Here is a 14,932-nt window from a genome sequence, read left to right as displayed (position 1 = left end):
AGCTGCTGATCCAACAAAGTAAAATTAGTTTAACCCAAGCTAAAGAATAAAAATGCAGATGCAACTACACTCACAATTTAAGAGATACATTATTCGAATGCTTGGCGAAAGAGATGCTTTTTAATCTAGATTTAAACAGAGAGAGTGTGTCTGAACCCCGAACATTATCAGGAAGGCTATTCCAGAGTTTGGGAGCCAAATGTGAAAAAGCTCTACCTCCTTTAGTGGACTTTGCTATCCTAGGAACTACCAAAAGTCCAGCGTTTTGTGACCTTAGGGTGCGTGATGGGTTGTAGCGTGGTAGAAGGCTAGTTAGGTACGCAGGAGCTAAACCATTTAGGGTAGTAAATCTCCATCATATTCTTTCAGATGGAGCACCTTTTAATACATAAAAATTACGAATGCGATATTGCGTAGCTTGTCAGTGAACTACAGCTCTGTGTATTTAACGGTGCTCCATCTGAAAGCACTTGATGGAGATTTACTACTAATCACAGAGTCGGCTTTACTGACGAGATACGCAGGACAATTGCATGTGATTTATCGTGGAGCCCTAGTCGTAACAGAATCCGTTCCAGATACACATGAGAGTCTCTTATGGATTCGTCTGCTTGTGTGCGCATTAATTTCGCCAGCAGTTGGATCTCTACACGCAAATCTCTATCGGCGTCGTGACCAGGATGCGGCTGCTTGGTGGGCTGTCCCTGGCCGAGCGCTCGTAGCTGTTGGTGGAAGACACGGAGCTGTTCGTGGACACGGAGGTGAAGTGGTGAGCCGCTCCCGACTCCATGCCGTTGGTCTTGGAAGCCGTCGGAGACAGGGTCTGCTGCTTCATACGGTCCACCAGTAGCTCCTCCTCCTCGGACGAAGAGTTCAGCGCATCCTGATGGTGGCTTCCGCTAGCCTGGCCATCCAGCATCCAACGGTGGACAAAATGCGCTAACACCTCCTTGACGGAGCAGCGGCGCTCCTGCTCGAGGGACAGGAGCTTTCGGAACATGCGCAGGGCTTCGTCTGTGAATCTGCGCCACTGGGATGGCACCGTGCCGCTCCGCCGCCTCTGCCAGCGCACAAACTCCTCGTAGAAAGTATCGGACGCCATGGCCTTCTCCCAGGGGAAGTTCCCAGTCAGCATGCAGAACAGCAGCACTCCGAAGGCCCACACATCTGTGCTGTAATCCACGCAGAAGCCCTCATGCTTGGTCGTGTCGCAGAGCTCAGGGGCCGTGTATGGGATGGTGCCACTCACACGCTTCACCGGCGAGCCGGCGCGCCGCGTCATGCCGAAGTCCGACAGCTTGACCTTGCGACACTCCTTGTCAAAGATTAAGATGTTCTCGGGCTTGATGTCTCTGTGCACCAGCTTTTTGGAGTGCAGGTAATCCAGAGCAATGGCTACCTGATGAACGCAGCGCTTCGCCACCGGCTCCGGCAAACCCACCTGAGCAAGAAGATTGAGAAGAATCAGTCACCCACACAACAATCATCATCACATTCAGAAATTGTATTAAGCAAGATTTAAAGGCATAGTTCACTCGAAAATCAAAAAATAATGCAATTCAATCTTTGGAACATCAAAGAAGATATTTTAAAAACAAGAACTATTGAGAGTATCCACTGACTTCCATAGTATGGGAAAAATACTCTCAGCACATTCTTTAAAATCTTCTTTCATGCTCGACAGAAGAAATTCAGAAAGGTTTTGAATGACATAATGTTGAGTAAATGGCAGGTCACCCACAATCACGCGCTGAAATTACATATTTTGGCTGAATATGAATTATGTTTTGTAAACGTATTGTTTTCCAGGAAAGTATCTAGTATTAACTGCACTGACATTATCAGATGAGAACAAAACGTGAAGCAAATTGAATCCACATTGAATAGAATTGATCTGAATAATGATTCTTGCTTTACAGATTAAACTGAATTTCATAACTGATAAACTGCAAGATTAAGAGTTATTACACTAAATCCATTCAACAATAAATGTGACAATTCAGAAATAAAGTTGAATTGAATTTGTTGCAAACTTGACACTTATTGACTAAACATTGAACTGAACTGATCTGAATAATGACAGTATTATCTTCAGTAATTTCTTTATAGCTAAATTGAACATGTTTTATAATGGCTTTACTTTGTGCTGTCTTGTGCTTTACAGATTAAATTAAATTTGTTTTATAACTAATGAACTTTAAAACACTGCACTGTTACTAAACTAAACTGATTCGACAATGAATCTGAATTGAGCCGAATAATGACAACTCAGAAATATAGCTGAATTGAATTCATTTCAGAATTGATTATTTTTTTCAACACTGAGCTGAATAATGACAGTATTATCTTCTGTAGTTTCTTCATAGCTGAATTAATGTTGATCTGTAATTAATAAACTTTGCAACACTAAACTGCATTGAGCTGAATAATGACAATATTGTCTTCTGTAGAACGGCTTTATAGATGAATCGAATTTGTTTTAGAATCTATTAATTTTGCTTCTTTGCCAATAAATACATGAACTGACCTGAATGAGACCAGAGTTTCTTTATAGCTGAATTGAATTGATTAAATCATTAATATAATTAACATTGACAGTTATTCACTAAACTGAATAAACATTACAATCAACATTATATAAAGCTCTTTAGAAAAATGAAGGTGACTTGACTTTATGGATTTTTTTTGTATATTTTGGGTCTTGATTAGTCACTACTTTTGTGTTCCAAAGAAAATGAACAACATGAGGGTGCATAGATCATAATTTTGAAAGAAATTATTTTTCTTTATTCATGTGCATTATGCTCGTTAATTGTCGCTGCATTACCTGTGGTGGAATGATATCGAACAGGTCACCGGATGGCGCATATTCCTGCGCAAAAACATAGTATTCCTCTGTTTCAAACGCAATGCCAAACATGTTGATGATGAAGGGGCATGGAGACAGATAGAGCGAGATGCTGTACTCTCTCAAGAAACTCTTCAGCTTGGTTGTTTTCTTCTTTAGAAACTTCAGAGCCATCTTGGTACCTATGGGTTGAGAGAAACAAAACATGACGGGTGATTTATTTCGCTGAATCGTTCAATTAAAGCATATATACTTGGTTAACTTTAATTTTGCTTACTAAAGACAAGTACTTTACTGACAGCCCTAGTTTTAAACAGAAATAAATAAATCTAAACAATTAGGTATTCAAAAACTGAGAATATTTATGAATTTGTATAGAAATATAGATATGTTCTATATATGCATTGTTTCTTTCAATGTTTTTTTCTTGTATGCATTCATTTCAGAACATCTGTTATCCTCTCACAATAATGTTAACAATGCACGTTTATCAAAATTACTTCCTAATTTCCAACTTATAAAGGCGTGATTACGAGCTTGTTGCATTCTTTTCATAATAATACAAAACTGCGTTAACGCACGATAAATATTTGTGGGCATTTATCAATTAATTCGTTAACGTGATAACACGTTAACTTGCCGAGCCCTAATTTATACAATTTATTTAATTAATTAACTGCTAAATAACACCGTTAATACCATTTGGTTTGATTCAACGTTTAATATACATAAACATTTAGGCCACAACGAACTATTGAACATAAAAGAAGATAATTTGAGAAACATCTGGTCACTGGTAACCAAAACAGCTTTGTTACCAACAGTCTTCAAAATACCTTCTTTTATGTTCCACAAAAGAAAGGTTTGAAACGACATTAGGATGAGTAAATGATGGAATTTTTTGGAACCATCCCTTTAACGTTTTTATTTTTATTATTTATTTTTATGAAATGGTACACTAAATAAGAAACTAAATCTGCCAGCAGGTGGTGGTAAATGTCTTTATGAGACATTCGATTCGTTCAAATGGATGATTCATTCATCAAAGAAGTAAACAGCTCTCTTATGAATGAGTTTTTAAATCATTGATTCACACGATTCATTCAAATCACAGATTCAGTCAGAAACTAAACACCTCTGTTTTATTCAGAGACGAGCAACAGTTCTGCTATGACTTAAAGGTTATATTTCTCAGCTAAATTAAGCAAAAGCATAATATTGTATTTCAAATATAACACAATATTAACTTCTTATTTACTGAACTGTTGTATAAAAAACTTGTGATATTCGGGACAAAATCAGCACTCGTGTAAAACTGCTCTCCATGGTGGTGTGATATCGTTTGATATAACTATGAGACAAAAACTCAATATCTTAAATTGTAGGGCATAACTGCATTCATGAAGTTGTTGCACTGCATCATATTTGTCAACAGTCAACTGTATGAAATGTAACATGACACCGGTCTGGGGGCGGGGCCAGTGCGTTAACGGCGTTAAATATTTTAATCACGTTTTTTCTTCATAACTAATTAATTAAAGTGTTAAACTGTTTTAGGTGTTTAAAGTGTATTAAACTTTTATTATATATATATATATTATATATATATATATATATATATATATATATATATATATATAAATAATTTACAAATGTGGATTGACTTAAAATTCAAATAATGTGCTTAAATACTTTCATATACTGTATGTAAAATTAATATTAGTTTTTACATATTGCAAATGTGTTATTTACATTTTCTTAGTTAAATAGTGTGACAACATTTTTTTAATTTTTTAAGATTATTATTATTATTATTACTATTATTATTGAGGTAGTTTTTTTTAGTTTTAATGCTTAAATTTATACCAAATGAAATGAGAAATGCTGCCTTGACAACTGAATGAAATAAAATAAGATCAACTATTTGACTTAATTTATGTTTATTTTAATGTAGTGTAAATGTTTTGTGTGGTTTTAGTTTACCGCTGGTTTGTATCTGTGCTGTACCTCTGATCTTATGGATGACGAGGTCCACCTTCCCGTAGGTGCCTTTCCCCAGCTCCCGGATGACTTCATAGTATTTGTTGACATCCACCTTCTCCAGGTTTTGAGCTGCAAAGAGCTGCAGTTCCTCCAAGATGTCGACGGACACGCGTGAGACGACGGGAGAGGAGCTCATTCTGCTGATGGTCGCTCTGCTTTACTGCAACACAGAGAACAAGAAACAACGCATTTCAATTTAGGAGCTGCCTTCCTCTGCTGAGGACTGAGCAGGGGTCTGCCGCAGGGAATGTAATTATCCTGCAGATACGGGACACGTCCTCTGAGAAGAGGGATTTCACTTCCCCTCATCTAACCTGCTGATCTCGTCAGCGCTTCATGCCTCAGCAGTCTCGCTCTCGCAGTGTTTGGGTGCAGTGGCTTATGCAATATTATAATCGTCTGGACTTCGAAGGGTCCGTCTTGAATATTTATCAATTTGCTAATTTTTAAAGCAGAGCTCGACTGTTTACTGCTGTTGCGTAACCGATTGAATAAGATGGTCAAATTAGTTTTTTTAGTATTTGTTACATCACAGTTTTTCTGCATCAACCTACTGATCATGTGATTTAAGATGATCCAAAATGCTTCTTGAGATTCAACGGAAGAATATCTAACCATCAGCATGAAGAGAAGACCTAGAAAAATTGCTGGATATTACACATTTATGCAATATTAATCGCGTACCATTCAATAACTTCAGTGAATTTTAAACACAAAATTGCCAATTACTTTGTCTGTTTCTCCTCTATTACAGAAAGACACAAAGACATACAGATCCATTACATGATGTGTTACTGAGCAACACACAGATGTAGTGTTTTCTGAACGAATCAGTGTTTTAAATAAAAAGTTTGAATAATTTAATCCTGAATGAATCAGTGTTTTGATGAGTTGGTTGTGTGAGTGATTCAATGACTCGCTCAGCTGATTCATCCCTGACTGAATCTGTGTTTTGATGAGTTGGTTGTGTGAGTGATTCAATGACTCGCTCAGCTGATTCATCCCTGACTGAATCTATGTTTTGATGAGTTGGTTGTGTGAGTGATTCAATGACTCTCTCATCTGTTTCATCCCTGACTGAATCTATGTTTTGATGAGTTGGTTGTGTGAGTGATTCAATGACTCACTCGGCTATTTTATCCCTGAATGAATCAGTGTTTTGATGAGTTGGTTGAGTGAGTGATTCAATGACTCACTCAGCTGATTTATCCCTGTATGAATCAGTGTTTTGATGAGTTGGTTGAGTGAGTGATTCAATGACTCACTCAGCTGATTTATCCCTGAATGAATCAGTGTTTTGATGAGTTGGTTGTGTGAGTGATTCAATGACTCACTCGGCTATTTTATCCCTGAATGAATCAGTGTTTTGATGAGTTGGTTGTGTGAGTCAACGACTCAATCAGTTGTTTAATTCTCGAATGAATCAGTGTTTCTGAACAAATTAACTGAATGAATGTTTCATTGACTTGATTTATTTCTAAACAAATCTGTGATTTTTGACGAATCAGATGAACAAATGATTCAATGACTTGTTTTTATAATTTGAATTAATCTGTTTCTCTAAACAAATCAGTTAAATTAATGATTTATTCCCAAATAAATCAGAGTTTTGGAGGGAAACAGCTAAATGAATGATTCAGTGATTTTGTTTGAATAAGTGTTTTTCAACAAATTGTTTAAATGAATGATTCAACAACTCTTCTCAAATGAGTCAATGTTTTGGGCAGAAACAGTTGAACGAATGATTCAGTGATTCAGTCAGCTGTTTCATTCCTAATTGAATCAGCATTTTAGAATAAAACAGTATAATGAATGATTCAGTAACTCAGTCATCAGTTTCATTCCCAAATGAATCAGACTTTTGTTCAAGCCACCTTACTTGAGTAAAGATGCAACCTGCAGAAAGAAAACTCTTGGAACGCCTCAGCCATTCAGATTCAAGGACCGGAACTAACCTTATCAGCCACAACCGTTGTTTGATGTTGTCAAAATAGTTAAATTACCCCCAATTACTCAATCTGGTTTATACACCAGCCAAGTCCACTCATTCTGATCTTAATATTACATTGGAAAACAGTGATACATAATGGCTGAATCACAGCCCATCCATCCCTCAATAGCATAAACCATTAGTTACTGCCAGCGGAGCAGAAGTGCTTGGCAGCCGTGATGTCAAGTAAACTCACATTTATTTCGATAGCACTTTATACAATGCAGGATGTTTCAAAGCTGTTTCACAGTAAAATTCTTCCCTGTGCAACGACTTTGACAATGGAACAGACTTTCTTATTCACAGCTTATGTTATCGATTGACACCTGCATTACACATTACATGTCATGACACCTTCCTTCTGCATGCACACGAAACATCAATGCATATTTCTGAACAATGCAAGGCTATGGTGATCTGGGTGGTTGCCAGGGCACAGGAATGTGGGTTGCTAAGGTGCTAAGAGTGGATGATTAGATAACTCACCTCTCCTTAACAAACACTTTTAAGACTTCAGCTGTCTTTCACATTAATGGTGCATGACAAGTTGCATGCTAAACACTCAAATCCCTCACTAATGACCTGCAGCATGCTTTATTAAACAGACTCCAAACGCAGTCTGCAAATCAGACAGATTTGTAACCAGGACTTCATAAAGAGAAGCTGGAAGCTGGGCTGGTGCAATATGACTCACCAGGTCAAATCTGCGAGCGAGTCTGTGTGGCTCAAGGCAGAGATGCAAATATAGAATATCTCTGCTGTAATGTCAAACTTTGACATGCTGATGTACACAATATGGTACAGGACGTTCTTTGCACACAAATCAGGCACAGACTTCCTCTGTTTCTCGTCATTAGACAGTCGTTTAAAAGCGTGAAACGGTAACAGCTCATTTATTCCCATGCGCCAGCTATTTTGTCATTCTGCTCGCTCCGCGGTTATCGCAGCCGCAGCCAGGAAAACGCAGACAAGAGGAAAGAAAAGGAAGGGAAAGTCAAGGGAGGTGAAACATGGGCCTTTAATCTCTCTGTTCTCTCTCAGTGCTTCCACACTAGAATATTCATGTCGCTGCCGCTCTGCAGGACTCAGCGGGGTTTGGGAAAGTAGCTGTGCATTTCTCCCTACAGACCCGCTTGTTTTCTTCACTAACCCTGAAAGACTTGCCTTTCTGGAAATACACACACACACACACACACAATAGCTGATAGAGAAGAGTCACATGACATTTGACCTTTGCTACTAATATGTGACCCTGGAGCACAAAACCAGTCTTTAGTCACTTGGGTATATTTTCAGCAATAGCCCAAAAAATACATTGTATGGGTCAAAATTATCGATTTTTCTTTCATGGCAAAAAATCATTAAGATTATGTTCCATATGATCTATAGATATTTTGTACATTTCTTACCATAAATATATAAAAACTTAATTTTTGATTGGTAATATGCATTGCTAAGAACTTCATTTTGACAACTTTAAAAGCGATTTTCTCAGTATTTAGATTTTAAATACTGTCCATTTAATCCATTTCTATGGTTCAATCTTTCTCAAATGTGCATTAGCTCTTTAAAGTCATCGTTTCACAATTAAGCTTTTCAATTTCCAAACATATTTCATAAGACATTTAAACTAAAAAGAATCACAGTGTAAACACCAAAAGTCACTTACTGTGGCAGTACCATGGTATAACGACAGCATTCTATGGTACTTTTTAAACATAACATGCAACAATATTCAATAACATGCAATGGCACCTCAGAATACAACTGGAAAAATTTAGTTTTTAACAATACACGTCAAAAAATGCACATGAGCATGTGGACGACTGTAAGATGTTGGACAATACTGTAAATATCCAGTGAACAGGAGGTTGTGTGGAGCGGCTTTCATAATTAACAACTGTGACTCTCACACCTTGTGTTCAAACCACAGGGGTGTGAAAGACAATCAAGCCAGCATATCCCATATCGCACATTAACGTTTGTTTCCCAGAATGCACAGGGCGAATGTGTGGTTGTTGTCCGGCAGGCATGTGCAAACAGAGATCAGTCTGTCTCTATCAAACAGAAAACCAATGTGCAGAGCTGAAGCATGGCATGAGTCTGTGTTTGCATTCAGGAGCAGAGCTCAGGGCCGGGGAATGTAGATTGCACTGCTGTCTAGCGTCCACCAGAGGAGATCAGCATCTAAACACTCTTATTCCCCAGACCGGTCTGCTCATTACTCATCCGGACTCTGACAGCATCCATTTAACGCTCTTCAGTTCTGGGTGACCTGCGGATACCTGCAGACTCATCCTATCCGCACTGAGAACAACAGCAGCAGCACACACACACACACACACACACACACACACAGTGCTGCCTGCAGTCTGCAGCCACACACACTTCTTGAAGGGGGAATACGTTTACATGGTGAACAGGACAATTGGAAATGTAGCCATAGGTCCAATGCATATAAAATAAACACACACACACACACACACACATACATATATATTTTAATTATTATTATTATTATTATTAATCCAATTTGCTGTACCAAGCGATTAATAATAAGAAAAACAATAATAATAATTGCATTGCTCATGTCCATGCTTAAATTTTTATTAATAAATTATTTATTTATTTTTACTAGCAGCATAAGGACATTCTTCTGCAGTGCTTATTAAGGTCGTCTGGAAGCGGTAACCTCGGGTTATTATAACATCAATCCTTCAGTCTTGAGCAGGATACGTTAGTCTTTTTTGATTGAGCTTAATGCATCAATTCCACGTCAGAATATATAAATTGCTGCAATATTATAATAATGTTGACAATCAAGCGGAATGCTCTCACCATGAAATCCGTCCAGAGCCGCAGTTCTTCTGTTTCGAGGCAGAAATCCCGCAGTGAGAGTCTGTTCTCACGGTGCAGTGTCGTGTCTCTCTCTTCCGCGCATCTGTGTCTCGGTGCTGCTGGGAATCAGTCGCTCCGCCACATCTTGTCATTCACCGGCGCGGATCTCATCTCACCGAGACTGGAGAAATCACGGCTTCCGAGACGGGCAGACGAAGCCCCGCCCACTGCACGCATCAGCCAGTAAGAGCGCAGGTCACTCCTCGCGTCACCAGACTACACTCCACCCACTGCGAGCGTCAGCCAATAGCAGCACGAGTCGCTCCGTCGCGTCAGGTCGCTAAGGCTGTATATTTTAAAAGCATTTTATTCGTATAAATGTCTTTTTATTTTTAAAAGCTTAGCTTTATTAGCCTTAGTTTTGTTTAGATTGATATTTAAGGCTGCACGTTTAGAACTATGTGTATTTTAATGTTCAGTGCCAGTGGAAAAAATATATAATTTATTTTTTGTTTGTTTGTTTTTTAAATACAAACTAAAGGCCAATCAGTTTCGTTTCTAGAACGTTCTTGGTTTTTGGTTATAAAGTAAAACCTAAAAATAACCATCAGAGAACGTTCTGTATAGGTTCTCTTTAGGTTGTCTGAAAAAAATTCCAGCACCGTTTTAGCGAAGAGGGTTCAAAATTTCCAATTGTCTTTTTTTTTTTTTTTTCTTGGTTGTATGAACATCATATAAGGGAATGTTGCATTTTAGCATTTTGCAAACTTGATCATTACTTTTGAATGTTCTCTGAACCATCTGAAATTAGTGTTCATGTTTAAATAAATTATACTAACTTAAACATTTCAGAAAAATGTTCCATGATTGATCTATAAATGTTTTTGTGCTAACATTCTAAATGAACGTTCTACTAAAATTACTGATAGAATGTTTGGAGGAACATTCTCTGTTAGTTGTGTCCTTAAAGATCAAAGAGTGAAACCATTCCAAATCTCTTCATTTTCAGAACATTTATTTACGGAAATGATTACAGAAATCCAAAGAGTAAAGTTATACTTTTACAGTAGAGCTTATGACAGAATCAATGCAAAACCTGTGCTCTGAATACATGACCAAAAACGTGAGTAGAGAAAATGTTGATTCTTTAAAACGTTTAACTATAACTGGCCACTAAAATCGTGCAATCGCACATATCAGTACAAACAGTATCAGTAGTTAAAAAATAAAATTAAAATAATTAAACAGAATAGAGTGCAAAACTGGCAGAATTGTACATCTGACACAGGTCAGAAAATGTTATCCTAAAACAACTCCAGATTTTAAGATGGCTACACGAATAAAAACAATTCCAGAGACTTGGAGTGCAGATGCTGCGCCAGATTCTTGATGCGACAGAGACGAACGTGCTGCACATCTCCAGCGCCGTACACTCGGTATATGTGATATCGCTCCTTCTCCTTCAGTGCCAGATCCAGCTCGTTCGCAGACATGTGGATGAAGTGTCGCTCTCGCCTGACCGTCGTCTTCACCTCCACGAAGACTTCTTGCATGCTGCCATTATTTGTGAAGGTCAGCTTGAAGTCGCATGCACGGCCACTCTCTCCGTTCTCGTTGAACCAGGTGATTTGACTGGGGCCGCCGTTCTCTTTCCAGTGCGTGAGGAAGGAGTGAACCAGCTGCTCTCCCCACTGTCCGATGCTGGCCGTGTCTTCTTTGTCTTGAGGCAGCACTAGGGTTTGAGGCATGGTGCAATCCAGCTTCAGATCTTCCAGCACTTCCTCCGGAGCCATGGCTTTGCTCCAGACGGCGCTGTCCAGAGTCATTGGCGGACGCTGCAGGGCTTCAGCTCCCTGGAACTGGCTCAACACGATCTCTGGGGCCTGGGCTGGATTTTGGCTTCTGGAAATAAAGAAATCATTGCAAAATGTATTGAAATTTGGTCGGTCATGCGATTCATATTTTAAACCCTTATATTACTTGCATGATGCAATTTTGCAAATGTTTTTAATTACCCCCTCAAAAGATCATTTAAAGTCATTATTGTGTTAAGTGATCAGTGTGTTCCTGTGGCATTGCATTAGCAGCGCACAAGGTTGTGGGTTCGATTCCCAGGGAACACATTAGGTAAAAAAATGTTAGCCTGAATGCACTGCAAGTCGCTTTGGATAAAAGCGTCTGCTAAATGCATAAATTTAATTTAACTGAGATAAGCATTGTACGTAGCTTTAGAATGGAATCTTTTTAATTCAGCATTGCATAAATAATGACTTTTTTTTTTTTGAAATTCAATATTAAACTACAAATTATATATTTTTTATGAAATAGTTTGAAAAACTAAGATTTAATTGAGTCATTGAATCATTCACTCAACCAATTCATTCAGAAACAAAGTGAGTGTCTCTCTCACTCTCAAAACTAAGATTTAATTGAGTCATTGAATCATTCACTCAACCAATTCATTCAGAAACAAAGTGAGTGTCTCTCTCACTGGCTCACTGTGTTTGTTCAAAAACAAGGATTCATTCAGTAACGAATCACCGCTGTGTGTTGCTCAACAGTTCTGATGTGGCTTTGATTAGAACTATTTTCGTTGACAAAATTAAAACAGACAATACTGAGCTTAAAATGCAACCTAATAGTAATTTCTCATTTATAGAACTGTAGTATTAAAAAATAACAGGGTCATTTTTTGCACTTTTGCATCTTGAGTTTTAGACTGCATTCTAATAGGCTTCATCACACAGTCCATTGTCGTGCATCATGTTCATCAGAAAGTGCATCAATGTAAAATGATGGACAGCTCTTGACAGGCGCTGCATTAAATGTCTAAAGACACGTTGTTCTTTTTTCCATAATTAATCATGCCACACTAAGGAGTCAAAACAACAGCCCTATTTGAAATGCAATTAATAAAGCCAATAGTAATGAAACATACTGCAGTGTTGAGTGTTCATCATGTGCTGTTGGTGGCGGTGGGTTGGTTTTGTCCACTGTAGTTTCTTCTTCATCTGTAGCTGCGTTAAGTTTCACAGGCTGCTGAGGACTGACCACAGACTGGACATCCTGCAGAACGGACTCCTCCCTCCGCTCTGAGCAAACATCTTCACAAGGAGTTAAAACAGAGATCAGTCAAACCCCTTTAACATTAACTATTTTCTTCACTATTTATTTCATTCACGATTCTCTGATGTCAGTTAACAGTCACAACGTGCAAGCAAACAGTAAAGTTTTTAATTTTAGTAAACGCTTTTTTATAGTTATAATACTACTATTTATGTCTTAATTCTTCACTTTCAAACATTAAACCATCAAGCTTTTATTTTGCCAGTAAACTGCAGGAGACCTTTAATTCTCTGTGTTTAGTGGGAAAGTTTCTAAGTGCTTCTTGCTGCAAACGTTTGTCCACAACATGAAAAAGTAATTTTGGTAGAAAATTCACTGCATTGCAGAGATGGAGATCCTGTTGAATTTGACCTTTTTATTAGCTTTTTACTAGCAATTCCCTCATGAGCCCCTATTTGGGAAACTATTAATTAACTATTAATTAACTTTAAGAATCAAAAGAGCAAAATGCCAGGCCAACAGATCTGAACAATACTGATTTTTTTTAGACAAATGTACATATATTCAATGAGTATTTTAATTTTAATATTGCTTTTTAGAGCTAAACTTTGATTTTAACAAATCAATCTGTCAATTTCCATCAATCATTTAAAAATGTAGTTGATAGTTCACTAATGTATCAAATATGGCATGTTTTATAGAATCATAAAGCAAAGATTTATAATTATTACTATATACATTGATATAGATGCAAATTAAAGTTTTTCCTGTTCACTTACTGTAAAACAGCATAAAAATCTTCAGTATTTTTAAGTAGATATCTAATGTGCTTCAGTTGCAAATGTATTAAATCTAATTGGCAAATTTTTTTATAAGGTTTAAAGCCACTTTAAAACCCAATACATATATTTCAACACACACACAGACATATACACACACACACACACACACACACACACACACACACACACGCATGTACACATACATACACGCATACATGCATACATGCATACACACAAGCATGCATGCACACACACACACATGCATACACACATACATGCATACACACATGCATACATACACAAACATGCATACACACATACAAACATGCATACACACACACACACACACACACACACACACACACACACACACACACACATACATACATGCATGCACACAAACATGCATACACGCATACATGCATACATACACACATACATGCATACATACACACATACATGCATACATACACACACACATACACACATACATGCATACACACATACACACACACACACACACACATGCATACATACACACACACATACACACAAACATACATACATGCATACACACACACACACACACACACATGCATACACACATACATGCATACATACACACATACACACATACATACATATAGACATATATGCATGCATACATACATACACATGCATACACACATACATACATGCATATATAGATGCATACACACATACATACATACACACATACACACACACATACAAACATGCATACACACACACATACATACATACACACACACACACACACATATATCCAGTCCTAACCTGTGGCTCGTGGCGGGAAGCTGCTTGGTCTGGGACCCTGTTCATGTGGAGCTCTTGGTTCGGTGTGCAGTGGAGACTCTGTGGTTCGTTGATGGATGCTGATGTTGGACGAGCTCCTCTCGAGACCCAGAGCAGCCGGAGGAGGCCACATCTTCATCACCTCTTCAACAGCCTGACTGCCTGACTCCACAAAACACACATGCATTATGAGCCTGATCATAACCACAAGATTGATATGATACAGCTGCAAATGCAACAGCCAGCGCTCTGAATATATATTCATAAGTCTCCATCCACAGTCTGTACCTGAACTGCTGCCACCTGTTTTACTGAGAGAGGCTTTCGGTGGCCAGCAAACCAGCCGGTCCTCTTTATTGTGTTGTGTCTGCATTTCCTCCTCCTGCACGTCTCCTGACGGCCGGAACAGAGACGACACTGCAAACACAAGCAGGATGATTACAGCCGAACCGCCACATCACAACAACTGACCCAAATAGGTCTCACTGTGCAGTGGTTATTAAAGTGTGTGGCTGATGTGCAGCTGAGCAG

At 38.3% G+C, this 14,932-nt stretch overlaps 2 protein-coding genes across 2 annotated transcripts; both read right to left on the bottom strand.

The window, feature by feature from the left end:
* Window positions 1-347: 347 nt before the first annotated feature.
* Window positions 348-9,945, bottom strand: bsk146 (brain specific kinase 146). The gene is made up of 4 exons (XM_059532953.1): window positions 9,720-9,945; window positions 4,856-5,051; window positions 2,828-3,030; window positions 348-1,441 (listed from the first exon to the last, which is right to left on the bottom strand). The coding sequence occupies exons 2-4, from the start codon at window positions 5,025-5,027 to the stop codon at window positions 647-649; spliced, it is 1,170 nt and encodes a 389-aa protein (XP_059388936.1). The 5' UTR covers window positions 5,028-5,051; window positions 9,720-9,945; the 3' UTR covers window positions 348-646.
* A 772-nt stretch (window positions 9,946-10,717) lies between these two features.
* LOC132121938 (uncharacterized) lies at window positions 10,718-14,911 on the bottom strand. Its single transcript, XM_059531690.1, has 4 exons — window positions 14,690-14,911; window positions 14,384-14,563; window positions 12,658-12,823; window positions 10,718-11,621 (listed from the first exon to the last, which is right to left on the bottom strand). Exons 1-4 carry the CDS (start codon window positions 14,772-14,774, stop codon window positions 11,051-11,053), a joined length of 1,002 nt encoding a protein of 333 aa, XP_059387673.1. The 5' UTR covers window positions 14,775-14,911; the 3' UTR covers window positions 10,718-11,050.
* Between the last annotated feature and the right edge of the window lie 21 nt (window positions 14,912-14,932).

This window comes from Carassius carassius, chromosome 40 (assembly GCF_963082965.1).
Source record: "Carassius carassius chromosome 40, fCarCar2.1, whole genome shotgun sequence".
Lineage (NCBI taxonomy): Eukaryota > Metazoa > Chordata > Actinopteri > Cypriniformes > Cyprinidae > Carassius > Carassius carassius.
This window is presented reverse-complemented; position numbering and strand designations above follow the sequence as displayed.

Bases quoted from the DNA above. Each gene is read 5' to 3' on its own strand.
- bsk146 (XM_059532953.1), bottom strand. From the start codon at position 5,027: ATGAGCTCCTCTCCCGTCGTCTCACGCGTGTCCGTCGACATCTTGGAG. The intron at 3,031-4,855 runs GTACAGCACAGA...CTCAACCCATAG, and splicing joins CGTCATCCATAAGATCAGAG to GTACCAAGATGGCTCTGAAG. The intron at 1,442-2,827 runs GTAATGCAGCGA...CTTCTTGCTCAG, and splicing joins TCGATATCATTCCACCACAG to GTGGGTTTGCCGGAGCCGGT.
- LOC132121938 (XM_059531690.1), bottom strand. From the start codon at position 14,774: ATGCAGACACAACACAATAAAGAGGACCGGCTGGTTTGCTGGCCACCG. The intron at 14,564-14,689 runs GTACAGACTGTG...TTGTGGAGTCAG, and splicing joins AACAGGTGGCAGCAGTTCAG to GCAGTCAGGCTGTTGAAGAG. The intron at 11,622-12,657 runs GTATGTTTCATT...CTTTATTTCCAG, and splicing joins GATGAACACTCAACACTGCA to AAGCCAAAATCCAGCCCAGG.